The sequence below is a fragment of the Panthera tigris genome, chromosome A2, assembly GCF_018350195.1.
Source record: "Panthera tigris isolate Pti1 chromosome A2, P.tigris_Pti1_mat1.1, whole genome shotgun sequence".
In the NCBI taxonomy this organism is placed as follows: Eukaryota; Metazoa; Chordata; class Mammalia; order Carnivora; family Felidae; genus Panthera; species Panthera tigris.
Genome location: NC_056661.1, coordinates 111,736,922 through 111,758,951, shown reverse-complemented (window position 1 = coordinate 111,758,951; position 22,030 = coordinate 111,736,922). Strand labels below are relative to the sequence as shown.

At 36.1% G+C, this 22,030-nt stretch overlaps 1 protein-coding gene across 1 annotated transcript in view; it reads right to left on the bottom strand.

Moving 5' to 3' along the window:
* Window positions 1-22,030, bottom strand: part of ITGB8 (integrin subunit beta 8) — an 83,075-nt gene that overhangs the window by 50,500 nt on the left and 10,545 nt on the right. Inside the window, exons 2-3 of the mRNA XM_007089073.3 lie at window positions 6,937-7,022; window positions 1,168-1,339 (exon numbers count right to left, since the gene is read on the bottom strand). Coding sequence (XP_007089135.1) covers window positions 1,168-1,339; window positions 6,937-7,022 — 258 coding nt within the window. The remainder of the gene's footprint in view (window positions 1-1,167; window positions 1,340-6,936; window positions 7,023-22,030) is intronic.

The following is a 22,030-nucleotide window of genomic DNA, read 5'->3' as shown; positions in this document are numbered from 1 at the left end:
TGTGTGTCTCTTTTTCTCCCTCCCCAGGAACGAAATCAGCCAGTACCTTGATCTTGTACTTTCTAACTTCCAGGACTGTGAGAAAATAAATTTCTGTCATTTACGTCCCCTAGTGTACACAATTTTGTTATGGTAGCAATAGAAGATGGTGAATGGCATAATCTTACCAACCTAATTACCTTCATTTTTGTGTATCCCTTTCCAACTGTTGCTTGTATATGTCCATACTGGGCTGTATAATTGTTTTATATGGTGAAGAGCATAGTTTTAATTGGAAGCTGGGAATATGCCTGACACCAAGAAAGAAATAGACTTTGTTTTTCTGGTAATTGAAGAATCTGGAGAAATAGCTCAGCTTTGGAAAAGGGAGGTCATGTATCAATAATGGTTATTTAAAAATTTAATGCCAGGACAAGACCACCCAGAATGAAATAATGAAGACTTAAAGGCAATTGCATACTGCTTAAATCTAAATGCATCTAATTGACTGATGCATACCTATGTACCTGAAATTACCTTGTCATATGTAGCTTGTACACTGGGATTTTCTAGCAGTGGAAGAAAATGAATAATTTCCGGTGGCCTACTACATGTGCCAAACTGTGTAATACAATGTGATGAAATGGCAAGTATAAGAGAGGTATAGGAGAACTATGTGTTACTCTCAGGAGCCATCACAAAGCAGCTCAATTATGATAATTATGAATTGTAGTTTTGTGTTTAAAAGTTTATCGCAAAGGCTCTAAGGACTTAGCTTAATTTACATCTCTTACTAATTAATTAATCAACTAATCAAGTCAACATATACTTACAGAGTGCTTACTAAAAGCCAGCACTCTGTGAGGCTTTGGAGAAAAAGGGGAATAAAACATGTTCTCTTTCTTCAAGAGCTGGCAATGGAATTGGAACACAATTACACTACAATGTGATCAAGTCTGGAAACACATAATTATAATATAATGTGGTCAGGTTTGCAGAGTGTCCGAGGCCACACAGCTAGCTAGCTGTAGGCACAAAAAAAGATCAGAATTCTGATTTCTTTATTCTGAGCCCACTGTTATTTCTACTACAATAATATTGCCTTTCACAAAATATTAAATATAAGCAAATAAAGCTAAATGTAATTTAAAGTCTGAATCATCAAGATTTATTTGAAAATCACCAAACCTGGACGCAGCTGGATCAACACTTCTCCTGGTGTCACCTGCGTATTCATTTCATTTTCACTTGGTATTACATGCACAGATGGGTATTCTATCGAATCAATTGAGCAGCCTTTGCTTATTAAATTGGAAATAATATCACAACGTTCACTTCTTGATCCACCTGAAATGAAATCCTGTTTAAAAGAAGGAAAATCACTGATGTTTTCAGTGCATACCGTCTCAATTATAACCAAAGAAAACCACACAGCAAATATTGTAAAGAAGCCATCTTCCAATGTCACAAAACTTATGCAACTATTCAAAATATCTGCTTGTTTCCAAAAAGAATACTAAAAAAATTTGTCTTAAATAAAGCTTTAATTCCTAAATCTTATCTAAAAAGAAGAAAATGAATATTAAAGAGGAGATTTAAACCAAGTACTTTAAATATTGTTAACTGATCACTGTAAAATCATTCCAACTTAATTCTTTCTAAATATTTTACATTGCAAAAACTGCTTCAAAAGAAAATTTATCCAAAATAGACCATTCATTCATTCCAAATGTAAGTCTCAGTTCTCAAATAACCCAATTGGTGTATGCATTATAAATTTTTATGTTCGGAATATGAGAGAGGGTCCTCAGGAGTCACATGCCCAATGTAAGGTACTGAAAATTCACAAAAGGATGAACTGGAGATGTATATTTCTTAGACCACGAAATCCCCCATCTTAGACACACAATAGCCTATAAATAATTTAATAAACCAAGAAAGATGTTCATAAGGAGGCTGGAAGATAGAAAATTGGAGCTAAAATTATACTGGATTTGCAAGTGAATCTAGAACTTTTATTACCATTCAGCATTGGTTAGTTGATCTTTATTCAATAGCCATCCAAGAAACTTGGAATTAGTGGAACAAGCTTAAAATTTAACTTATCCTGAGAAAAAATTTGATATTTTTATTTTTCATGTAACCATTCATGTTTTCCCCTAAGAACAGGAAATGTATTAAAAAGTATAGAAATATATTTTATTATATATAATGTTGGCCTGAATTATTTGGAACATTTGCTTACACAGTAGCTAGATTATTTGCTCAGTGATTTTACTGGCAGTGGCTATTATGATCTGACATTCAGTCATTCCTCCTTTAGTTCAGCTGATCCAGGGAATTGGGTTTCCAATTAATCATTCAATCAAAGAATACAGATTGAATACTTACACAGGGTCAGTAGTTTTTAGGTGCTAAGGATACAGAATGGAAGAAGACAGAGACCTTGTCAAAGAGTCAATAGGCCATTGATGAATCCAGCCATTAAACAAGTAAATGTAATTATTATAGGCATTAGATTTAGGGGAAGCATAGAATTTCAAAGGGTTATGGAAGAAGGAAATTATCAAGTTCACTATTAGTTGAATATTAGATCACTAATTATGAATAGTAACATCCGTGGCACTGGTATTAGATGGGATGGTGATAGGCAATATAAAAACATTCACACAAAGATTTTAATTCCTCTCTTAATTTAGAACAGGGGTTCAAAAACTAGGCATGGTGGTACAAATACAATAATCCATGCCCTGTTTTTGTATTCCTTGAGTGCTAAAAAAAATGCATTCTACCTTTTAAAAAAATGCTGTTAAGTAATTAAAAAAGAACATACAAGAGAAACAGTATGTGGCCCATAAAACTTAAAAAATATTTACTGTACTGATATTTACAGTACTGATCCTGAATTAGAGTGTGAAGCACCCTTGTAATATAAGTATATTAAGAGATATTAAGAGGATATATTAAGAGGATATATTCTTTTCAATCAAGATTTCCAGCTGTCATTTGGTAAATGGCTTCATGGGAATAGAAAAATTCAATTTGCTTTGCTATTGACCATACACCCAGATTTTTATCATGATGTTTAAAAATCTCCAAAGCCTTAATTTCTTGTATCCAAATTTATTCTGTCCATTGATAAAACTTAGAGGTACTCAATATAAGATTAAGCTCAAAGAACGATGGCATATATTGCTATCATATGTATCACTTTCCTTCAGAAAGCTCCAAGATAGATGAGAGGATCCTTCCTGTCCTAGAGTTTGAGCAATATTGAGGGTACTTAAGACTTGGTACCTCTATGTTCATGACAGGCCACAGACAAAGGGCTACATGCATTTAATAGATGTAAAAACACCAAGACTTCAAATCAAGAAAAGAAATAAAATACAAGTAATTCTGATTTTTCCTTTCATCTAGGGATTCTGTTATTTGTGTACACAGAAATGGAAAAGAAGGGAGTACGGTTAATTCACTGCAACTATACATCACGCTATGCCATTTGACCTTTAAATGTCAAATCATTTTGCTGAAATAGGCAAAATAGTCTCAATTATTTTGCAATGTCTGAATCAGCATGGCTGTTTTTACTCTGCTGTAAAAACTGAGTTAGAAAAGCACTGCCAATTTGACAATTAGGTTTGAGAAGGGAAGAAAAGACCGTGACATCAAAATAAAGAATGGAATGCTGCCCCTGCCCACTGCGGCCTACTTTCCACTTTGTATAAAAGAAAAGAATTTGAAACCACACCCTTTTAATTTGTGGTGTTTTGTGTCATTTTAATTTCTTCTAATGCTTGTGTTTTATTTTTTCTACACGAAATACACAAGCAAAACCATACTCCTTCTGCATCTAAATCCCATTTGTAAATGAAAGCCCAGGTTTGAAGTTACCTCAGGTAGCTTTTCATCATTTGTTACTTTTATCCATTCAATATAATTATTTGTGGAAAAAATAAGAAAAGTTTTTTCTTCTTATTTCTGAGTCTTTCTGATTTCCAAACATGGCAATCTGCACGGAAATGAAAGAACTCTATCATGTTCCTTTTGACGGTGAATACCTTTGTGTTGCATTTTAGTATAATTATGTTCGAAGGCTGCCCTCTGAACTTCTGACTATGTGATCACAATCTGTGTATGACATAGCATGCAGAAGAAGAAGAGAATTCTTCAAAACTCATCAAGTCTTTTACATATGTTAAAAAGGAGCTTGATGCGTTAAACTAGGCAATACTGATAAGGTCTTTTCCATCCTAATTATTTTACAATTATTTTTATGTAACATGGAGAGAAAGAGCAGGCAAAACATCTAGAACATCAGGTTAACATGCTATACAAGAATGTAGGCAAATTGAATATACCCTGTCCAAATTTTCTAGTGATCTTTTACTTTTGACCAGCCTTGAAAATTATACAAACCAAGCTTAATTTGTTAGTTTTAACTATTCTGATCATGAACACAGAAAAAAAAAACAAAACAAAACAAAAGCCTATTCTTTCCCCGTACCTCCACTCTCGTTGGTTAAGAAATAAAAGACATCAGTTGCATATGTGTCTAATGGTGGGTAATCTTTCAAAATTAATCATTGTATTCTTCTTCTCAAGGATGTCAGGTCAGCCTGCAGGGAGTGGACAGCTCCTTCTGTTAATGATGTGGCTAGTAGCTGAGTCCTAACACTGGTTGCTTCCCCCTAAGTTGTGTTCTTAACACAGTCCTCTTGGTTTCCTAAACCTGAATGAGTTGCTTTGGAGTCTCACTCAAGTTCTTTTAGTAACAACTCCATTTCTTAAGCAATGCCTGTGACAAATGCTTGTCACATACTGTTTCATTTAATCCTCACAATAGTATGTCATAGGTACAATTTTTATTTCCATTTTAGAGCTAAGGAAAACTGAGGTTCAGAGTAGTTAGAGTAATGTATGCAAGTTTATATGGTTAGAAACTGATGGTCCTGGGATTTGAACCCAAGTTGACCTCATTTCAGAGCCTGCATTTTCAACACATGAATTAGATGACCCTGTACTACACAGAAGGATATTCTGGAACACAAACAGCCAAGTGATTTCCAAATGTTTTCTGAGATCCTCTTCTGAAATATTTGATCAACAGCAGACATGGGTTTGCCTCCTGTGCTCTGGCAGCCACCTCACATTTCTCCTTGGATTGCCTCTTGACATTTGGCCACCAATTTCTCTGAATACTCAAAATCTTTCCTTTTGTGTCAGGACTGACATTTGCTATTCCCATAACTGAGCCTCTCCAGATTTTCTGTGCCAGCGGCGATATCAGATAAAGGGGTCTCTCTGGAACTTGGAATTTTATATGGCTGGCATGTTACATTTGGCTGACAGCTGGGTTTCTTAATCATCTTTTGAGAGTTCCTCTAAGCTACACTTACTAAAGTTCTGAGCAGCTGACATCAAGTTGACACAAACTTCATGACTTCCTTAGTGAAAATCTAAAATGGAGTATTGGCCTAGGGTCAGGAAATATAAAGCCATGAAACACTCTTGACAGAAAAACCTAGAAGTAAATTCCAAACTCAGGGTTATAGAAATGAGGAAAGGTAGTCTCAGAGAATAGAGTGAGTTCTGTCTGGTCATTTGGCTCATAGGAGGTGATGGGACTTGTCATAGAAATTCTGGAATTGTCCTCTCTCTGACATTGCCACACTCCATGGGTTCTGGTGAAGCACTGCCTAGTTTCGAGTGACATCTGATTCCTCACTGGTAAAGGCTAGAGTATATCCAAGAAGCCTTTGGGTTGTCAGTAGGAGACACTTTCAGACATGGCTAAGACTACTTTGTGAACCCCTCCTCTGTCTCTTTACTGACTTGCTTTAGAAGAAAGTAATGTCCACCATCCTTTGCTACTTTTCAGCTTTCTTTTTCCTTCTGGGAGATGCATAAGTTATAGGCAAGTAGTAACAGGAGAGGTTGGAAAGATGATGGTAGGTGCAGTTTTTGAGCAAAATCAGAGAAGGCAAAAGCTAGAGATCTTCATAGCAAGCAAAAGGTCATTAAATATCTCTTTGTTCCAATTCCCAAGAGCTACATAAACAAATGTAAAGTTATCTCTGTAATTTCACAAAAGAACCCCAGATTATAGATGGCTTCTTCATTGCAACTTATTATGTAAAGTAGTTCTGATGGAAGAATATCAACAAAAGAAAAAATTCACAAAACAACTTCACAGCCAGGAAAGAAGGAATGCATTATATTTGTTTTACTAAGAAGTTTGTTATTGGGGTACGTTTCTCTTGTTAGAATATAAAAACACTAATTTTGAACAATAAAAGATTTCTGATTTATTTTCCATTCCACAGAATTTAAATGTACACAGTATCACACAAATAGGGTCACATGTCAAAGGAAAAGCATCCCATTTTTCATAAGTAACTAATGAATTGATATACAATGTTATGAAATGGAGTAAATAACTTATCTTTAAGTATTTCAAATAAAAACAAATGAAACAGCCCTATAAACTAACTTGCTTTTCTTTAATAAGCAAGTACAAGACTACAATCCAACTAGGATATATAACCTAATGCCCCAAGCTGTAGCAAGAATTTCACACAAAACCTACTGACCTATCAAAAGTCACTATCTGTGTTTGCCAATTCTCTCTATAGGACAGATGGAAAACATAAAATGGCTTGCACTTCATTTCAAAATTACCATAATTTTCCTAATGAAAAGGTTATTTTATAGTTAGTCAGATATGCTGTTTCTAAGCATACAACCAAATAAAATTTTCCTGATGCTCAGCAGTGTCTTTCTTTTTCCTGATGCACCTTCAAAGCACAAAATATTAGGGCAATAAAATCATGCCTAGAGAAGTCAACTGTGAAGAACAGGGAAAGAGAAAAGAAGAGAAAAGAGAAGAGAAGAGAAAGGAAGAAAGAAGAAAGAAAATAAGAAAGAAGAAAGAAAATAAGAAAGAAAAAGGCACACCTCTTGAGCACACCATCCACATTCCGGACCCAGAGCAAGGCACTTGGTGCAGGAAGCTGCATTCGAGGATGTACATCTATTGTCTTCTGTAATGGAGGATAAAATGAGGTGTTACTCTCATATTGAGAAGTATATACAATTCTAAACCAAAATGTATCTTGAAAACCGAAATAAGCTGACCAATAGTTTTAAGTACATGACACTAAAAAATACATAATTTCTTTGGGAAGGGGTAAGGTTAACTACATAACAATTGACAGATACATTTCCTGGATAGTTACTATTTGGTTTTATAAGGTTGGAAAAAAGTAGGGTGATTAAAATGTAATTTAGGTAGGTTTGGGGTTTGGCTTGAATTCTACTACAATAGTAAAGACGATCCACATTTTTTTAGTGTGCTAAAATTTCACTATATTTCATATTATCTGAACTAATGAGGCATTTTTGGAACTAGAATTTTTCCCTGTAAAAATAGTCATACACTGACCCCAATCTGAACATGTCAATCCATGTTGGGTTATAGTAAATTAACTTTCTGAAAAATGATCTTGATTTCTTGAGAAATGATGACATATAGAATAAATGGGGATTCTGATTGTGTTAATATTGATTATTTTGGCTTGATGAATATCAGAACCAAATGTAGCAGCATGACTCAGCATTTTAGATACAAAGTACCTGAATGAGTTTAGTTTACCCAATGTAATTTTTCTTACTAGATCACTTCCAGATTGTGACCAATTCACTTGTCCATAGATTCCCACTTGGCTGTGACATTTTAGTAACGTGGCTGTGCCTGGAAACTATTTACCTTTACCCCTAGCCACTAACTACTTGTATCATTATAAGGAGGCTCATCATTATGAGCTTAAACACATAAAATATAATAAAGCATGAGTCATAAATTATTTTACCGTGAGTTTTTAGTGGAATAATCACATACTTCCTACAGTCCAGCCTTTACTATGAAATCACTAGACACTGGAAATCACAGCATTTTATTCATCTCACCCACAGGCATACAGTAAATAACACAGACATTCTAGCTGTAAGTAGTTCACAGTCTGGGTGAGGAGATAACTATATAGGCAAATAGTAAAATACAATGTGATAAGCACAACGAGAGATATCACCAAGGCACTATGGGCACACAGTTAGGGGCTTCTCTGCTCTGGAGGGAAGGATAGGGGTTGGGGGGAGAGGGTATGTTTAAGGATGACTCCATAAAGGCAGTGATATCTAGTATGTCTCTTTGACATTTCACTTTTTTTCTTCTAATCTGTGTTTATCTTTTTAAAAAATGTAATGAAAGAGGGCCATGTGTGTTTGTGTGTGTATATACAATCACACAGGGATGTGGTAGTTTGAAAAGGGATGGAACCCACAAAATTTCTGGTTGTCCCCATCCAATCAGTTTTTCTTTTTCTTCTCTCTCAACTTGCCCCAACATTCTACAATACAGGATTAAAGCTGCTGTGACCTAGAGGTGGCATGTGGTGGGCTTTGGCAGTGGGAAGATAAAAAGAGAAACTCCAAGAGAGTAAATATAGCAGAGAGGTACTAAATGGGGTAATAGCGAGCACCCTTCCTCTGTATTTCCCCAGACAACCAACAGGTTAAGCCAAAACTGTCCTTCCTGAACACTTAACGGCAGTTCCATTATCTCCTCTCTGTGTCCCCTTGCAGCCTTTGTCCTTGGCTTTATACCAGCTTTTAATAAACATTATCTAGAACTTCTTTACTGATCTGTCCCAGCCTGGCCTAGCTAAAATAACTGATGTTTGGGCTGCCTTTACTACTAGGGTGGCCACCTAACTATGAAAACTCCATAGCCTAAAATCCTTCCATCTGGCTTAGCCTGCCAACCTATAAAAGGTGCTTATTTCTGAAGTATTCAGAGGAGAAAGTAACCTTCTTAGTTTTGTTCTCAGAAAGAAATCAAGCACATTTGCAGACCTAACTTAGCCTTCACTAACTCTTAAACTTGACCTGACTGGAATGTGGAATTAAGTCTATTTCAGTTCAGACTTGACTAGCTCTTTCACTCAATAGGTAGGACGTTGGCAGTTAAGATTGCACTCTGTTGGAAGGGAAGCTGAAGCTTCTATGACTATAGTCTTTGTTTCTAATAGTTGTTAGACTGTGTCCTAAGTTAACCCAGATTCAAGGTCAGGTCAGTCTCCTACTTCCAAGACACAAGTTGTAAATAACGAGTTTACAAGCAAAAATCTGTTTTCTTTACAGTCTGCCTTCTGACCATTTGTTTAAAAAAGTTCTAGTGCCAACTTCTGTTCTCAAACTTCAGATACCTAAGAATGATGACCAACAGGGCTACAAACTTTGGTCCTGTCAATACTTCTTAGGTTCCAGGGTTGACATTTCTCAGTCTATATAATTATAGGTAAAATGATCCCATAAATGGATATGGATGGCATAGGCCTTATGATTCTGCAGAACTGGAGGAAGGCCATAAATTGAACTCCATGGGAATAATGTCAAATGTTAACTGCCGGAAAGTGTCATGGTGAGACTTTAGAGAAGACAAACCAGACACACTCTGCTAAGCAGAATCTTAAGGATTTTTCTTTTTAATTTTAAATACACATTAAGGGAATACCTAACATGCAAATATCACACCAATTAAAGCAGTTCTTTACACTGAATGGACATGCTACTAGGGAGGCAGTTAGTCAATGTGTGCTAAAGGGATGTGTGTGTGTGTGTGTGTGTGTGTGTGTGTGTGTGTGTGTGTGTGTGTCTGCCAGGCACTTTCATGTAAGTAGAAATATTACACTGAACACACATCAATGCATGAGTGCTGTTTACAGACATAAGCAGTTTGTCATCAGCCTCTAGGTCTACTCAGTCCATTCGCTGCCCCATTACAGATGCAACATCACAGGAGGCTGCTTTCCAGTGGAGGTTTCCTAGCAGTCCTCAGCACTGACACCTTATTAGAGGGTGTGCTTGAGTGGTTCTTCTTCCCACTCTATGAGAGTGGTAGCTGCCCATCTAGTGATGTGGCATAGCACTGTATTCTTTAGCATTGTGTTTTTATTAAAGACACTTTTTTTGTGGATCCTAATGGAAATTAGGAAAGACAATAGAAGCAGAATCATATTTTATACCATGTATCTTCAGAACCCTCTTTTATGCTCATTTGCTTTATTCCTAACTGCCTCACAAACCCCATGTAATTAAAAAGTGTGCTACCAAAACAGAAATTAGTAAAGAATTTAATGTCATGTAAGTGTGTACATTCTGAAAATTTCTATTCCTTGATCTCTGAGCATAGGCTGAGAGTCTTACTTTTACTCATGTTACAACTAGAGGTAACAGATGTGATGAGGTACCATTGCTAAATAGTCACTAGAAATAAAGTTCCCAATTTCCATAGCACTGTGACTCAACAGCGATGTGTTCTTAGGCTAGTTACCTAAATTCTGAGGCTTCCATTTCCTCCACTGTAATGCAGAGCTAATTATACCTATATCAAAATACTGATATGAGATGAAATGAGCAAGCATAAGCATGCCACGCATAGTGTGTAGGATATAATAGACACTCAGCAAAGGGCTTATTGCAATGTTATTATAATTAGTGTTATAATAACTTACATGTGTAAGTTATTATATGTGTATACATATATTGTATGCATATTTAGATCCAGCTTCAAAGAAAAGGGAGGTGTTTTATGTCTTTAAATTTGTCATAAATGTAATTAATCATCTTTCAAATGAAAGTCCTTTGGGTCATGAACACATTTTTATTTACTTATTTTTAAATTTTTCTTAGTGTTTATTTTCGAGAGAGAGAGAGAGAGAGAGAGAGAGAGAGACAGAGCATGAGCAGGGGAGGGGCATAGAGAGAGAGAGTGAAACACAGAATCCGAAGCAGGCTCCAGACTCTGAGCTGTCAGCACAGAACCCAATGTGGGGCTCAAACCCACAAACCATGAGATCATGACCTGAGCCGAAGGCAGATGCTTATCTGACTGAGTCACCCAGGTGCCCCTTTAACAGTTTTAAAAATATAGCTAATATATAAAAATAAAAAGCTACTGCTTTTATTTTAGTTATTTAAGATGATTCTTAAAAGCCAATTTAGTCAAATATACACACATCAATCCAATCTGTTACAAATACAATTTTGGCATAACTATACTGGGTTACTGAAAATCTCTTACAACACCTTCATTTTGTTCACATTCTTCAAAGGGTACCTTGACTTAATCTGAATATTTTTCTAATTATTTCCCAGAATTAAATGTTTCTGACGCATGTGAAATGACCTTTATAACAGTCTGTCATAAAGTGTAATAAATATCCATCAACAACAGGATAAAGTACACAAAAATCAGGAAACTACATATTTGTGACTGTCACTTAAGTATTCTTTGTTTTGGATGATACGTTTATTCATATTATTTTGAGAATGTTAAATCTATAGAAGTAAGAAGAGAAGGGAAATGGACCAAAAAAGTAACTAAAAAAGAACATAAGGTTCAATGTTTACATTGGGATCTTTCTGTAAGTCAAGTGATCAGAGAAAGTGAAAGTTTTAGGAAACATTTCTAATGTTTTTCTGCTCTACAGTCTACACCACAAAATTTCAACAAAATTTAAAGGATGCCCAAAGTTATCTGGAAGAACCAACAATTAAAACTGATACAGATTTTAGTATTTTAAATTCAGAATCAATTATTCTAGATTCTCCTATTAGGAATAGACAGAATGATTTGTGAAGAATGTAGAAATGCATTTTTTTCCAGGCAGTATCCTTTTCTTAATTGCATTTACTATACAAATTAAATTAAACTTGGATAATTATTTAAAGCTACTTCCTTAAAAAAAATAAACACTGTTACAATGAATACATACTCTACTTTGATAGCAGTCAAAACCAGACAAATTGAGCACACATAGAATAAAGTTTGGAATCGAACTTTGGAGTTTGCTTATTCTAGATGTATATCATGGCCATGTAATTGTTACAGATGTCTTCAAAATATATTACGTGATTATTGAAAGTTCTCTTTTGCACAGAAATTTAGCACGCTATCATTTGATGTAAAAATAAAAATGAAGCAATAGATGAGTGTTTGAATCACTTGCTGTTACCTAGTTATTCCAAGTTTTGACTGAGGTGCTGTTTCTTAAATGACCCTACAAAAATATAGGGAGGGAAGAGGTGGTTAAGACTACTTCTTTGAAAATCAGGCACAGGAAACAAAACCAAAGTCAGTTTAATTTTAAGAGAGATTAGGTAAAGGGGCATGGAAGAAAAGGCAGAAGCATGGGAAGCTCTTGGTAGATCTGAGTAAGGAAGCTCTGAAGAGCTAGAGATGTATCATGAGGAAGCTAGTGACTAAGGGAGTACTGCAAAACAGAGGGAGCAAGGAAATAGTACAAGTACTTGTATTTTTCTTTTTGTTTTTTTTTTTTCCCCTTGGATTTCATATAAATATAATACAAAACCACATTACTTATTAACATTTTGCATTTGTTCTTTAACTTAGCATTTAGGCTATATGAAACATAACTTTACTGTTGAATAGACAAAGAACCAGATATAATTAAAAATTAAAATAATGCATCTGTGCCAGAACTTCAGCTTACTGCAATAATTTTTATGCAACAAATGCATAGTTCATAGTTCCGTACTCATATAGAATTGGTAGAAAAATTCACTTTAACCTTTGTAATTTGGTACTAAATTATACATTCAGAAAATACTACTATTGTCTAGCAGCAATAATACCCAACCTAGAGCATTTTTCTCTCTCCTTTGCCTTTACCATATTGCTTGTTTCAAACTTGTAGCAAACAAGCATTCAAGCCATGGAAATGAAAATGAGTATCTTTATGGGAAAAACCATTTTGTCTAAATAATTTTGCTTCTACTTGCAATTAAAAAATATACCCATATTTTTATTTGGTGAAAATCAGCTTGGATTCCTTTCTTTCTTGACTTCACTGTTAGCTGTTCTAGTGATTAGGTTTGATAGTCTCAAAATATATTTGGAGGAAAAGGTCATGGTATGTTCAATATGTTCAATAATGTTCAATATGTATGTTGTGACTCAAGAGAAAAGGTGAGGAAATGAGGACATTATAAGAGAAAAATAATTGTATTAGCTCCCCAAAGAAAGAACCTGAGCTAGAGGTTCTTGGAAAGTGATTTATTGAGAAGGGAAGTAAGGTAAGGTCAGGAAGGCCAGGCACAAAGATATCGCTGCAGTCAAATTCTGGTCTTAGCCTGATTCCACCCAGAACTTGGAGCACAAATGATACCCCAAAGTTGTCCCACTTTGAGGTAAGGAGTGGGTCTGGCTTTTATACCCTCCCATAAGTCAGTCATTGACTGATGTCAGTCCAGAGAGGGCTGAGACTTGGGGTGGCTTAACCTTTACACATTGCTGGGATGTGGCTCTCTTTGATGGAGGGAAGCCAATTTTCCACCAACGTGGCAACTGTGAACTGTTAACAGGCCAGAACTCAGAGCAGCTGGGCATGGTGCCCCAGTCTTATAAAAGGATGTCTAGACTAGCAGCAGCCATCTTGAGCCCTGAGGGAACCCTTCTAATGGAAGCCAAGGGTAAGAAAGGCAAAGGTAGGGGCGTCTGGGTGGCTCAGTCACTTAAGTGTCTGACTTTGGCTCAGGTAGTGATCTCATGATTCATGAGTTTGAGCCCTGTGTCAGGCTCTGTGCTGGCAGCTCGAAACCTGGAGCCTGCTTCAGATTCTGTCTCTCCCTCTTTCTCTGCCCCTCCCTGACTCGTGCTCTGTCTCTCTCAAAAATAAATTAAAAAAAAACATGAAAATAATTAAAAAAAATTTTTTTAATGGCAAAGTTAAAGAGGGTCCAGCCCCTCACAGCACCATGGAGTTGCTGCCCCCATTCTGGGTTGTCTCTCAGAGCTGTTTCTGAAGTAAGAGGAAAATTCACCTGGGTTTGAAAGATAATAGAAGAAAGACTTGAGCAGGATTAATGTAAATGCTTTTTTAGAAATGTTAGGCATAACATTACTTTACATGACATAGACCATCCACTCTGAAGAGATACATTTTGTTTTCCCTTGGAAAAGTAAGACTACTAGACTGTAGAGGGCAGGTGCTTATATATATTTTCTTTCTATCCCCAAAATCCAAGTATAGCGTCTGATACACACTCAGTAAATGTGTGATGAATAAATGCTAGTCTAAGTGGAGGTTGATCTGGTAGTTTAATTTCTGAGGCTTTTATAGCTCTTGATTATTTACATTAAAGAAATCTTCATTTCTAAAACCTATTTATTATAAAAGGCAATATAATTATACTTAATGATACATATCTGGATGAACTCATCTTGATGTTTTCAAATGTGAAAAAAAATGAACCTACATATAGGGGCAAATTTTTTACGTCTAATTTTCTGATAATGTACAGTTCTGCTAATTTATGTTAAAGCAAGGGTAGTTTCTAAAAGAATTCTGAATATGTCAAGGGAATGATACTGAATTGAAGTCACATTTTTATTGCTACCATTATCAGATGCAAAACCACCAGATTCGCTTGATGTTTCATTATGGCTCAGATCTAAATCAAGTTTCAATTAGGCAAATGTTCTTTGCCCCTGTAAAGTTGAGTATTTTTTTACTGAGCAGAATTTCCTTGTAATGCCAATGTTATGAAATAGCACTAATCTTTTCTTCTTGTTAACCAGGTTTATTAGGTTTTTATTGTAATCTTTATGTTTCAAGGACAAGTTTCAACCTCCCTCATTACACAGGAAAAATTCATGTGACCTCAATAGGGTTTTATGCTAGCATAAAGACTTTTGGAGAACAAAAGTGGGGAGAAAGCCATGTTCAATGCCAGGCAGGTTAAGAAATGTTAGGGCAATACTACACATTCCATTTGTCTGCCCTGCCCTGTTTGGGGCAATCCCATCATGAGTCAGAATTTAAAGTTGGCTGGGATGGCATAAATGAAAATGCTAGTTCATGATGGAATTTACAAGAAGAACCATCATGAAGCCACTGATGACACTCATTTGTGTTGAAATGGGCCATCACAAGAAGGGTGGTCTGGTGAGGTCATATCACTGATGTTTCATTGTGATTCATATACACACACTTCAGTCAACTTAGCTTTGAAAAAATTATTGCAGCTTACAGTGGGTGATCGTATAAATTATGCTCTACATCAGAACACTTTTTAACACAAAAGAGGCCACTATTAAGTACACTGGTGCAATGGGTATAAATTGGAACTTCTCAGGTAAGCTGAAGTCTAAGGTCATCCTAAATGTACTTGAGTTTGGTGGTGCAGAACAAGAAATAAAAACAATATACAAGGAAATCCATGCTAAGGTGACAGAAAATGTCAGGAGAAAGAGAATGCCATGAGTTAGTGATGAAGTAATCTCTTCATATTAAGGAGGACCAGACAGGTGCAATGCAGCAATCTTGTTGAAATTGTGATTGTTTTTAGATTGTGTGTACACACACACACACACACATGTTTATATGCTTATGTGTATATAAACATATATGTTTATATTTTATATTTCATGTATTTTGACATATTCTTAGATGTGGGAAAGAGATGAAAGAATATGAAGAATACTTGTTTGCACTTGAAAATGACTTTGCAGTTCATATTATTTTCTTGACAGGAAGTTTCTCTTGGTGGTCCAAGCAGGTTTTCAATGTGTAACAAGAATTTTTCCTGAAGAGGATCAAATTCACTTTTGCAATCACTCTCTTACCTGAGCACATCAGTTTGTCTTCTGACACTTATTCATCTGGGGGAAATTTGCGAGGAAGTAAGAGACACTCAGTCAAGAAGAAAGATAGGGGTCAGGGCACAGCATCTCTCAGTATAGTTTTCCTTCTTCAGACTTGGAACTTGAGCAAGGATCAAAAATCTCAAGATTCAGGGAGGGCTCCAGAGGCCCCTCTGAGGCATATTCTGGTTAAAGCTGCATTTGTCTAACTTGGAAAAGCAATATTAGTCATGTGCTTTGTGCCTTGTTTTAACTGGAACTTTTCCATACATTCCAACTGTCCTGTTTATGAGGCACACTCCCTTTTTATAAAAGCCAAAATATTCACCGGTTTCCCACTCTGTTCCTCTAAATAATGTTTTTAATCTAACACACTAGAGTTCCAGGGGCTCTTCCTATTTTCCTCTCCAAGGTATGAATTTCCTTTCTCCCACTTAAAAAAAAAATCACACTGCTATTCACATCAAAACCTCAAATGCCATACTCAAGTGTGTAAAAGGAATGCCCCAGAATAGTAGGAATGCATTTTATACCTTATTTTTTTTAACCTGAAGTCACATTGCAGGTATGCACTTGATTAGAACAGCAAAGAAACACTTTATATCATGAACAATTTTGTTCTAAATAAAAAAAAATAAAGCCCAAAGTGAAATTTAGTTCATTTAGCATTTGGTTTTCCTGCAATTACATTTCAAAGACCAAAAAGGTATTTATATTTTACTCTGTCACTTAAAAAAGCAAACCTATATATGCAACTGTATAAATTAGGGAAAATAAAAAAAAGAATAAATATTTATTAAGTGATTACTGTTTTAGGTCCTCTACCAGTTGGTGTTCTTCTACGTAACAATACCAAAAATAGGTGTATGATTTCATTGAAACTTTAGAAAAATCCTATAAGGAAATCATTAATATGCCTATTTTACAGATGGGGAACTATAACTTAGGGAAAAATCTCATCCTAAAGTCACACAGTTAGTGAGTACACAGACCAAGTTTGAACCCTGTTCTGATTATAGAGGCTTTTCTCTTAAATAATTAATGTCCTATATGGAATAGAGAATAACATAAAGACAGTTATACCAAAGTATGACTTAAAACTCTCACTAATTGAACTATTATTAGTCCTTAAGTGATGACTCAGTAATAATTCCTATGTACCTCAAGATGGTTCTTTCATAGAAGTAGTATGTCATTATTTTTCCTATTATTATTCCCACTCTCGGGATGAGGATGTTAGATTCCCCCAGCAGGATTATTTTCTGTCCTCAGTACCAAAGACCTCCCTAAATACTACAGTGCTCTTTTCAAAGTTCATTTTATTTCCACGCACAAGGAGACTTTGAGTTTTAATACCAAAGCTCCAGCCTGAACATCTCACTGAGTGCTGAGTGCCTAAATTAGATTGGTTGGCACTTTTTCAGCACAAGGGAGAACTTCTTTTACAACCGTGTTTCCCCAACCTCTTGCCAGGGGACAGCTCTGGGCTGCATGCTAATTAGGCAGAAGCACTTGAGATGGTGTTTGCAGTTGCTATTTCCATTTGTGAATTTCCAGTTCTGCCCTGGAAGCCAAATCTGGAACAGGGAAGCCGGCAACTTGTTCTTGTCCTAACTGCCTATTCTCTGACCTTGGCTTGATAATTTAACTTTGCTGGGGTTTTGCTTCCTTGCTGATGAAGTAGAAAAAATCCTCCTCCTTTTTATGTGCTCTAAAAACACTTCAAAATGTAGAGTCTGGGTTAAAATGACATGATTGGATAGAGGACATTTGCTTTATAACATGCACAGTCCTGTTAATTTATGGGAATATTTTAAGATACAATTTATAATATGGGAAGACTTATTTAAAAATTTTTTAACATTTACTCATTTTTGAGAGACATAGTGTGAGTGGGGGAGGGGCACAGAGAGAGGGAGACACAGGATCTGAAGCAGGCTCCAGGCTCTGAGCTGTCAGCACAGAGCCCGACGCAGGGCTCGAACTCATGGACCACGAGATCATGACCTGAGCTGAAGTCAGATGCTCAACCACCTGAGCCACCCAGGTACTCCTGGAAGATTTATTTTAAAAAAGCCACCCAAACCCTGTATGTTAGGTATATCCAGTTGCCCATCAGTAATCTGGTAATAGAGAATCATTCACCACTTTGAACACAGGCACATGCAAACTTCTTGAAGGATAGAAATGTTCCTTATGCAGATTGTAGCAGTAGTTCCACAGGCCTATACATCTGTCAAAACTCACTGACACTTTAAAGAAATGCAGCTTATTGATGTAAATTATGCCAATACATCGTATTTAAAATTAGCATTGTAAATTAACTTTGACAGAGTATTTTTTGTTAGCTAAAGGACAATCAGTGCACAGTGAGGAAATATATTCCTTTCCTGATAGTATATACAAAAATAGTAAATTATGTGGTTTTTAAAAAGTAAGCCAATGACATATTACATAAATCCTTTGACTTACAGATACTTACAGGTCCATTAGTGGGTAACTAAAGTCATTTATCCCTACTGTACTTATCTGATTTGCATGATTTTTATTCAGATCAAGGGGTATATTATTTTAATATTCTTTCAAATGGACTGATCCCAGTTGTCGGATGATAAAATTATTTTTCCAATTCAAAAATGAGTTTTTATATTCTACTGGGAACTTCTTATAAGTCCTCATCAGTATGAAAAATTGAAAGGAGTAATGTATTAATACCAAATGTAAAATTAAGTATCTTAGTAATTCATACTATTATCGCTAATAATACTAATACAGCATGAAGTACACATTAATATATTTTATTTTTTTTAAGTTTATTTATTTATTTTTGATAGAGCAGAGGAGGGGCAGAGAGAGAGGGAGAGAGACAGGATCCCAAGCAGGCTCCACACTGTCAGCACAGCGCCCACTGTGGGGCTCGAACTCACAAACCTTGAGATCATGACCTGAACTGAAATCAAGAGTTAATTTCACCCAGGGCCACCCAGACACCCCTAATAATATATTTTATATTCTGTTCTCTACAGTAAAGTTTCTTCTGTGCTCAGTGCCAAAGATGATCCTCAATACTTGAGTGTCTTTTATAAAATTCATCTTACTTTTGGGCTCACACAAAGAAAATTCTGAATTATAATGAGAAAATTTTCACCTGCCCTATAGAATAGAAATTTAATCTTCTATAATACTTCAATTACCTTAAACTATTTCAATTAATAATTGCCTAGTTTAACTTCATTTCCTGGAAGTTGACTAAGTACATCTTTATACATGTATGTCAAATGACAAGGCTTTACCTCATAGTTTTTGTGTATACTTCTTTTTTTTAAGTTTGTTTATTTATTTTGGGAGAGAGACACCACAAGCAGGGGAGGGGCAGAGAGAGAAAGAGAGAGAGAATCCCACACAGGCTCTGCACCATCACCGCAGAGCCCGATGCCGGACTCAAAGCCACAAACTGTGAGATCATGACCTGAGCCAAAATCAAGAGCTGGATGCTTAATCAACTGAACCACCCAGGCGCCCCATAAAAACCACCATAGGGTGGTGAATTCAGGACATTTAATAGTGATACTATATAACTAACTAATTTATTGTCTATATTGTCCTATGAAATTCTTGTTCCATATTCTCCATATGTACCCAAATGGCCCAGCTATTACTTCTCCCTCATCAAAACTCAGCTTTATCAGAGTTCATCTTTCTTTGGGTAAATCTTCAACCAATGCTTTAACGTTCTCATTTTCACTGCCTGCTTATAGGGCTCTCCCCTAACTCCCTACCTCCTCATCTCCCAAAAATATCAACCTCTATTCTTTCGAAGTCCAGAGTTCTTATTCAATATGACTCTCCTCATCTTTGTTATTACCAGATGCTTTCCTAAATTTTACAATGTATTCAACCCCTTGCTTTTGGGTTTTGGCCTCATCTGATCCCATGTAATCACCCAAATCACCCACATATCTCACTACCTCTACTTTGGGCAGAACCATTAGTGATCCCTGGGGCCAGGGACCGTGGCAAGGAATTCTCATGAGGTATATTCTCATGAGAGGCCATTGGATCATGAAATCATGAAAGTAATATCTGACTTTTCATAACACCTGGAAGTCAATTTCTGCCCCACATGTCTATCACCAGATAATCTAGTCTGTGGCCCTGTTCTCAGAAAGCATTGAACTCTGGCATCAATGCTATGCTGACCTCCGAGAGTAGCCAACCATTGGTCCTGGACCAATACCATGTGCACCCTGACAGAGAACACTAGGCCTCATTCTCCAGCTGGGCCATGCTTCCTTCAGCAGGGCACAGGACATGCTGAGGAACCCACTCCCCTCTCTCATCCTATCATAGTCCCATGAAATGTCATCACGCATTGTGCGCCTTTGGATTCTTCAAGAGGCATCAAACAAACTACATCCTCTAAACTAGAAACTGGTACTAATAATCATTTAGTCCTTGTGTTTCCTTTACCAACCTCAGAGGTTAGGCAATGTGGTTATATTACATTGGCCCTCACATTAAGGCTCTGGTTCTAGATAATTTTGGTTGAAACACTCACCAAAAGGGATCTTTTTAATCAAAATTCAGAATGCCTGAAACTTTCTCTCTTCTTGAGTGTTTTTATCCGTGTTACTATCTTCCAAATGAATTCCCTTGGAACTTGAGCCCCATCTATCATTTCTAGAGAGTTTCTTTTGCCAATTACAATCCACTCTTCTTCAACTCAATAAATTCAATAAAAGTTCAAACCAAAATGCACAAAAAGACAATACAGCAACACCTTGGGAAGTATGCCTTATACTAAAAAAGAGACCAGCTAGGTCATTTTTTCCTTTTTTTTTTTTTTTTTGGCCAATAATACAGTTCTGCTATAATGAGTTCTTTGTTTCCAACTAGAACAGCCAGTTCTACAGCAATCCCTACACATCTCAAAACTTGCTTGCATTCTTTGTTCTACTGCAGTCAAATAATACCTTACACCAACCACTCCACATAGCCAGTCCAGCCTCCTAGCAAGCTGGCAATAAGGAAAGACATTTCCTAGTTTGGCATTACTTAAGGCACCTTCTGTCAGCCTAATCTTGTAGAATTTTGAAATTTTCTTTTAATTTTTTTTCTTTGTTCAGCCTCAAAATATTCTAAATCTGTTTTGGAGCATAGCAATAATCCCTCATTCCATAAGGATGAAGCTTTCCACCCAGTTTCTTGCTCTACTCAGTATCTATAACAGTTACTAGGGAATTGTACTAAATATATGCTCCTGGGGAGCAGGAAAAGGGCTTGTATCTGGGAAAATGTTTGTGTTCAATTCCTAGGATAGGACCCTGGTACCATATGTATATGTGGAACAAACAGTATCTCAACTGTAGCTGCATTTTACCACTGGCATATCTTGAAATACCAACTTTTTCCATTGTAAAAGGAAGTGGACCCTAAACCATGCAAAACATCAAAATATCTTGGGCCAAAAGCCACTGCCCACATCACACACCTAATAAGACATCTTTGGTCCATTTCTTTAGAGCTGACATTTCTTGTCTTTTATCCTCCTGTCTTCATTACTAGACTTTCCCTCCATTTCTAAACTTGGTTTCTCCCATCAACTTTGATTTGAACTAGTCCTTGGCAGCTACTCTGATTCCTTACTCCATACAACCTGGGGACTGTGATTTGGGGGGGTGGGGGCAGTTCTCTAAATGAAACTGCACCAGTGCTGATCTGGAATGGCGACAGACTCTGTTTTGGACAAATGTAACAGTGTTTGCTGATTAAAACAAAACAAAGTAAAACAAAATAACAAAAATACCTAGGAATGAGAGAGAAGACATCTCCAAACCATTATGATAACGATGGTTGGCTCATGGGTAAGGTTATCATGAAAAGGACACTTTTTAAGACCGCATAAGCTGTTTTAAAATATGAACATTTATTACTTTGAATAACTGCACTCAAAAACATTTTTAAAAATCATCTTGAGTATATATCCAGTAATGTCACTTATAATTTAACACTACAATTCTAACTTAATGATCATATTCTTATCTCCTAAACTAATAAATAATTGGGAGCTTTTAAAAATAAGTTAGGGAAGGCAATTCTGATAAATCTGTTTAATATTAGTAGTTTTGGAGCAAGAATTGATCCCAGTACTTTTGTTAATTCAATTATAAAATCCCAATGGAAACCATTTTGACTTTCATTACATTTTTCTCTGATATGTAAATTAAGCTAATTTACTTACTCTGAAAACAGAAAGGAGGTCACATTAAGACTTTTTTTTTTTTTAATTTTTTTTTTTTAACGTTTATTTATTTTTGAGACAGA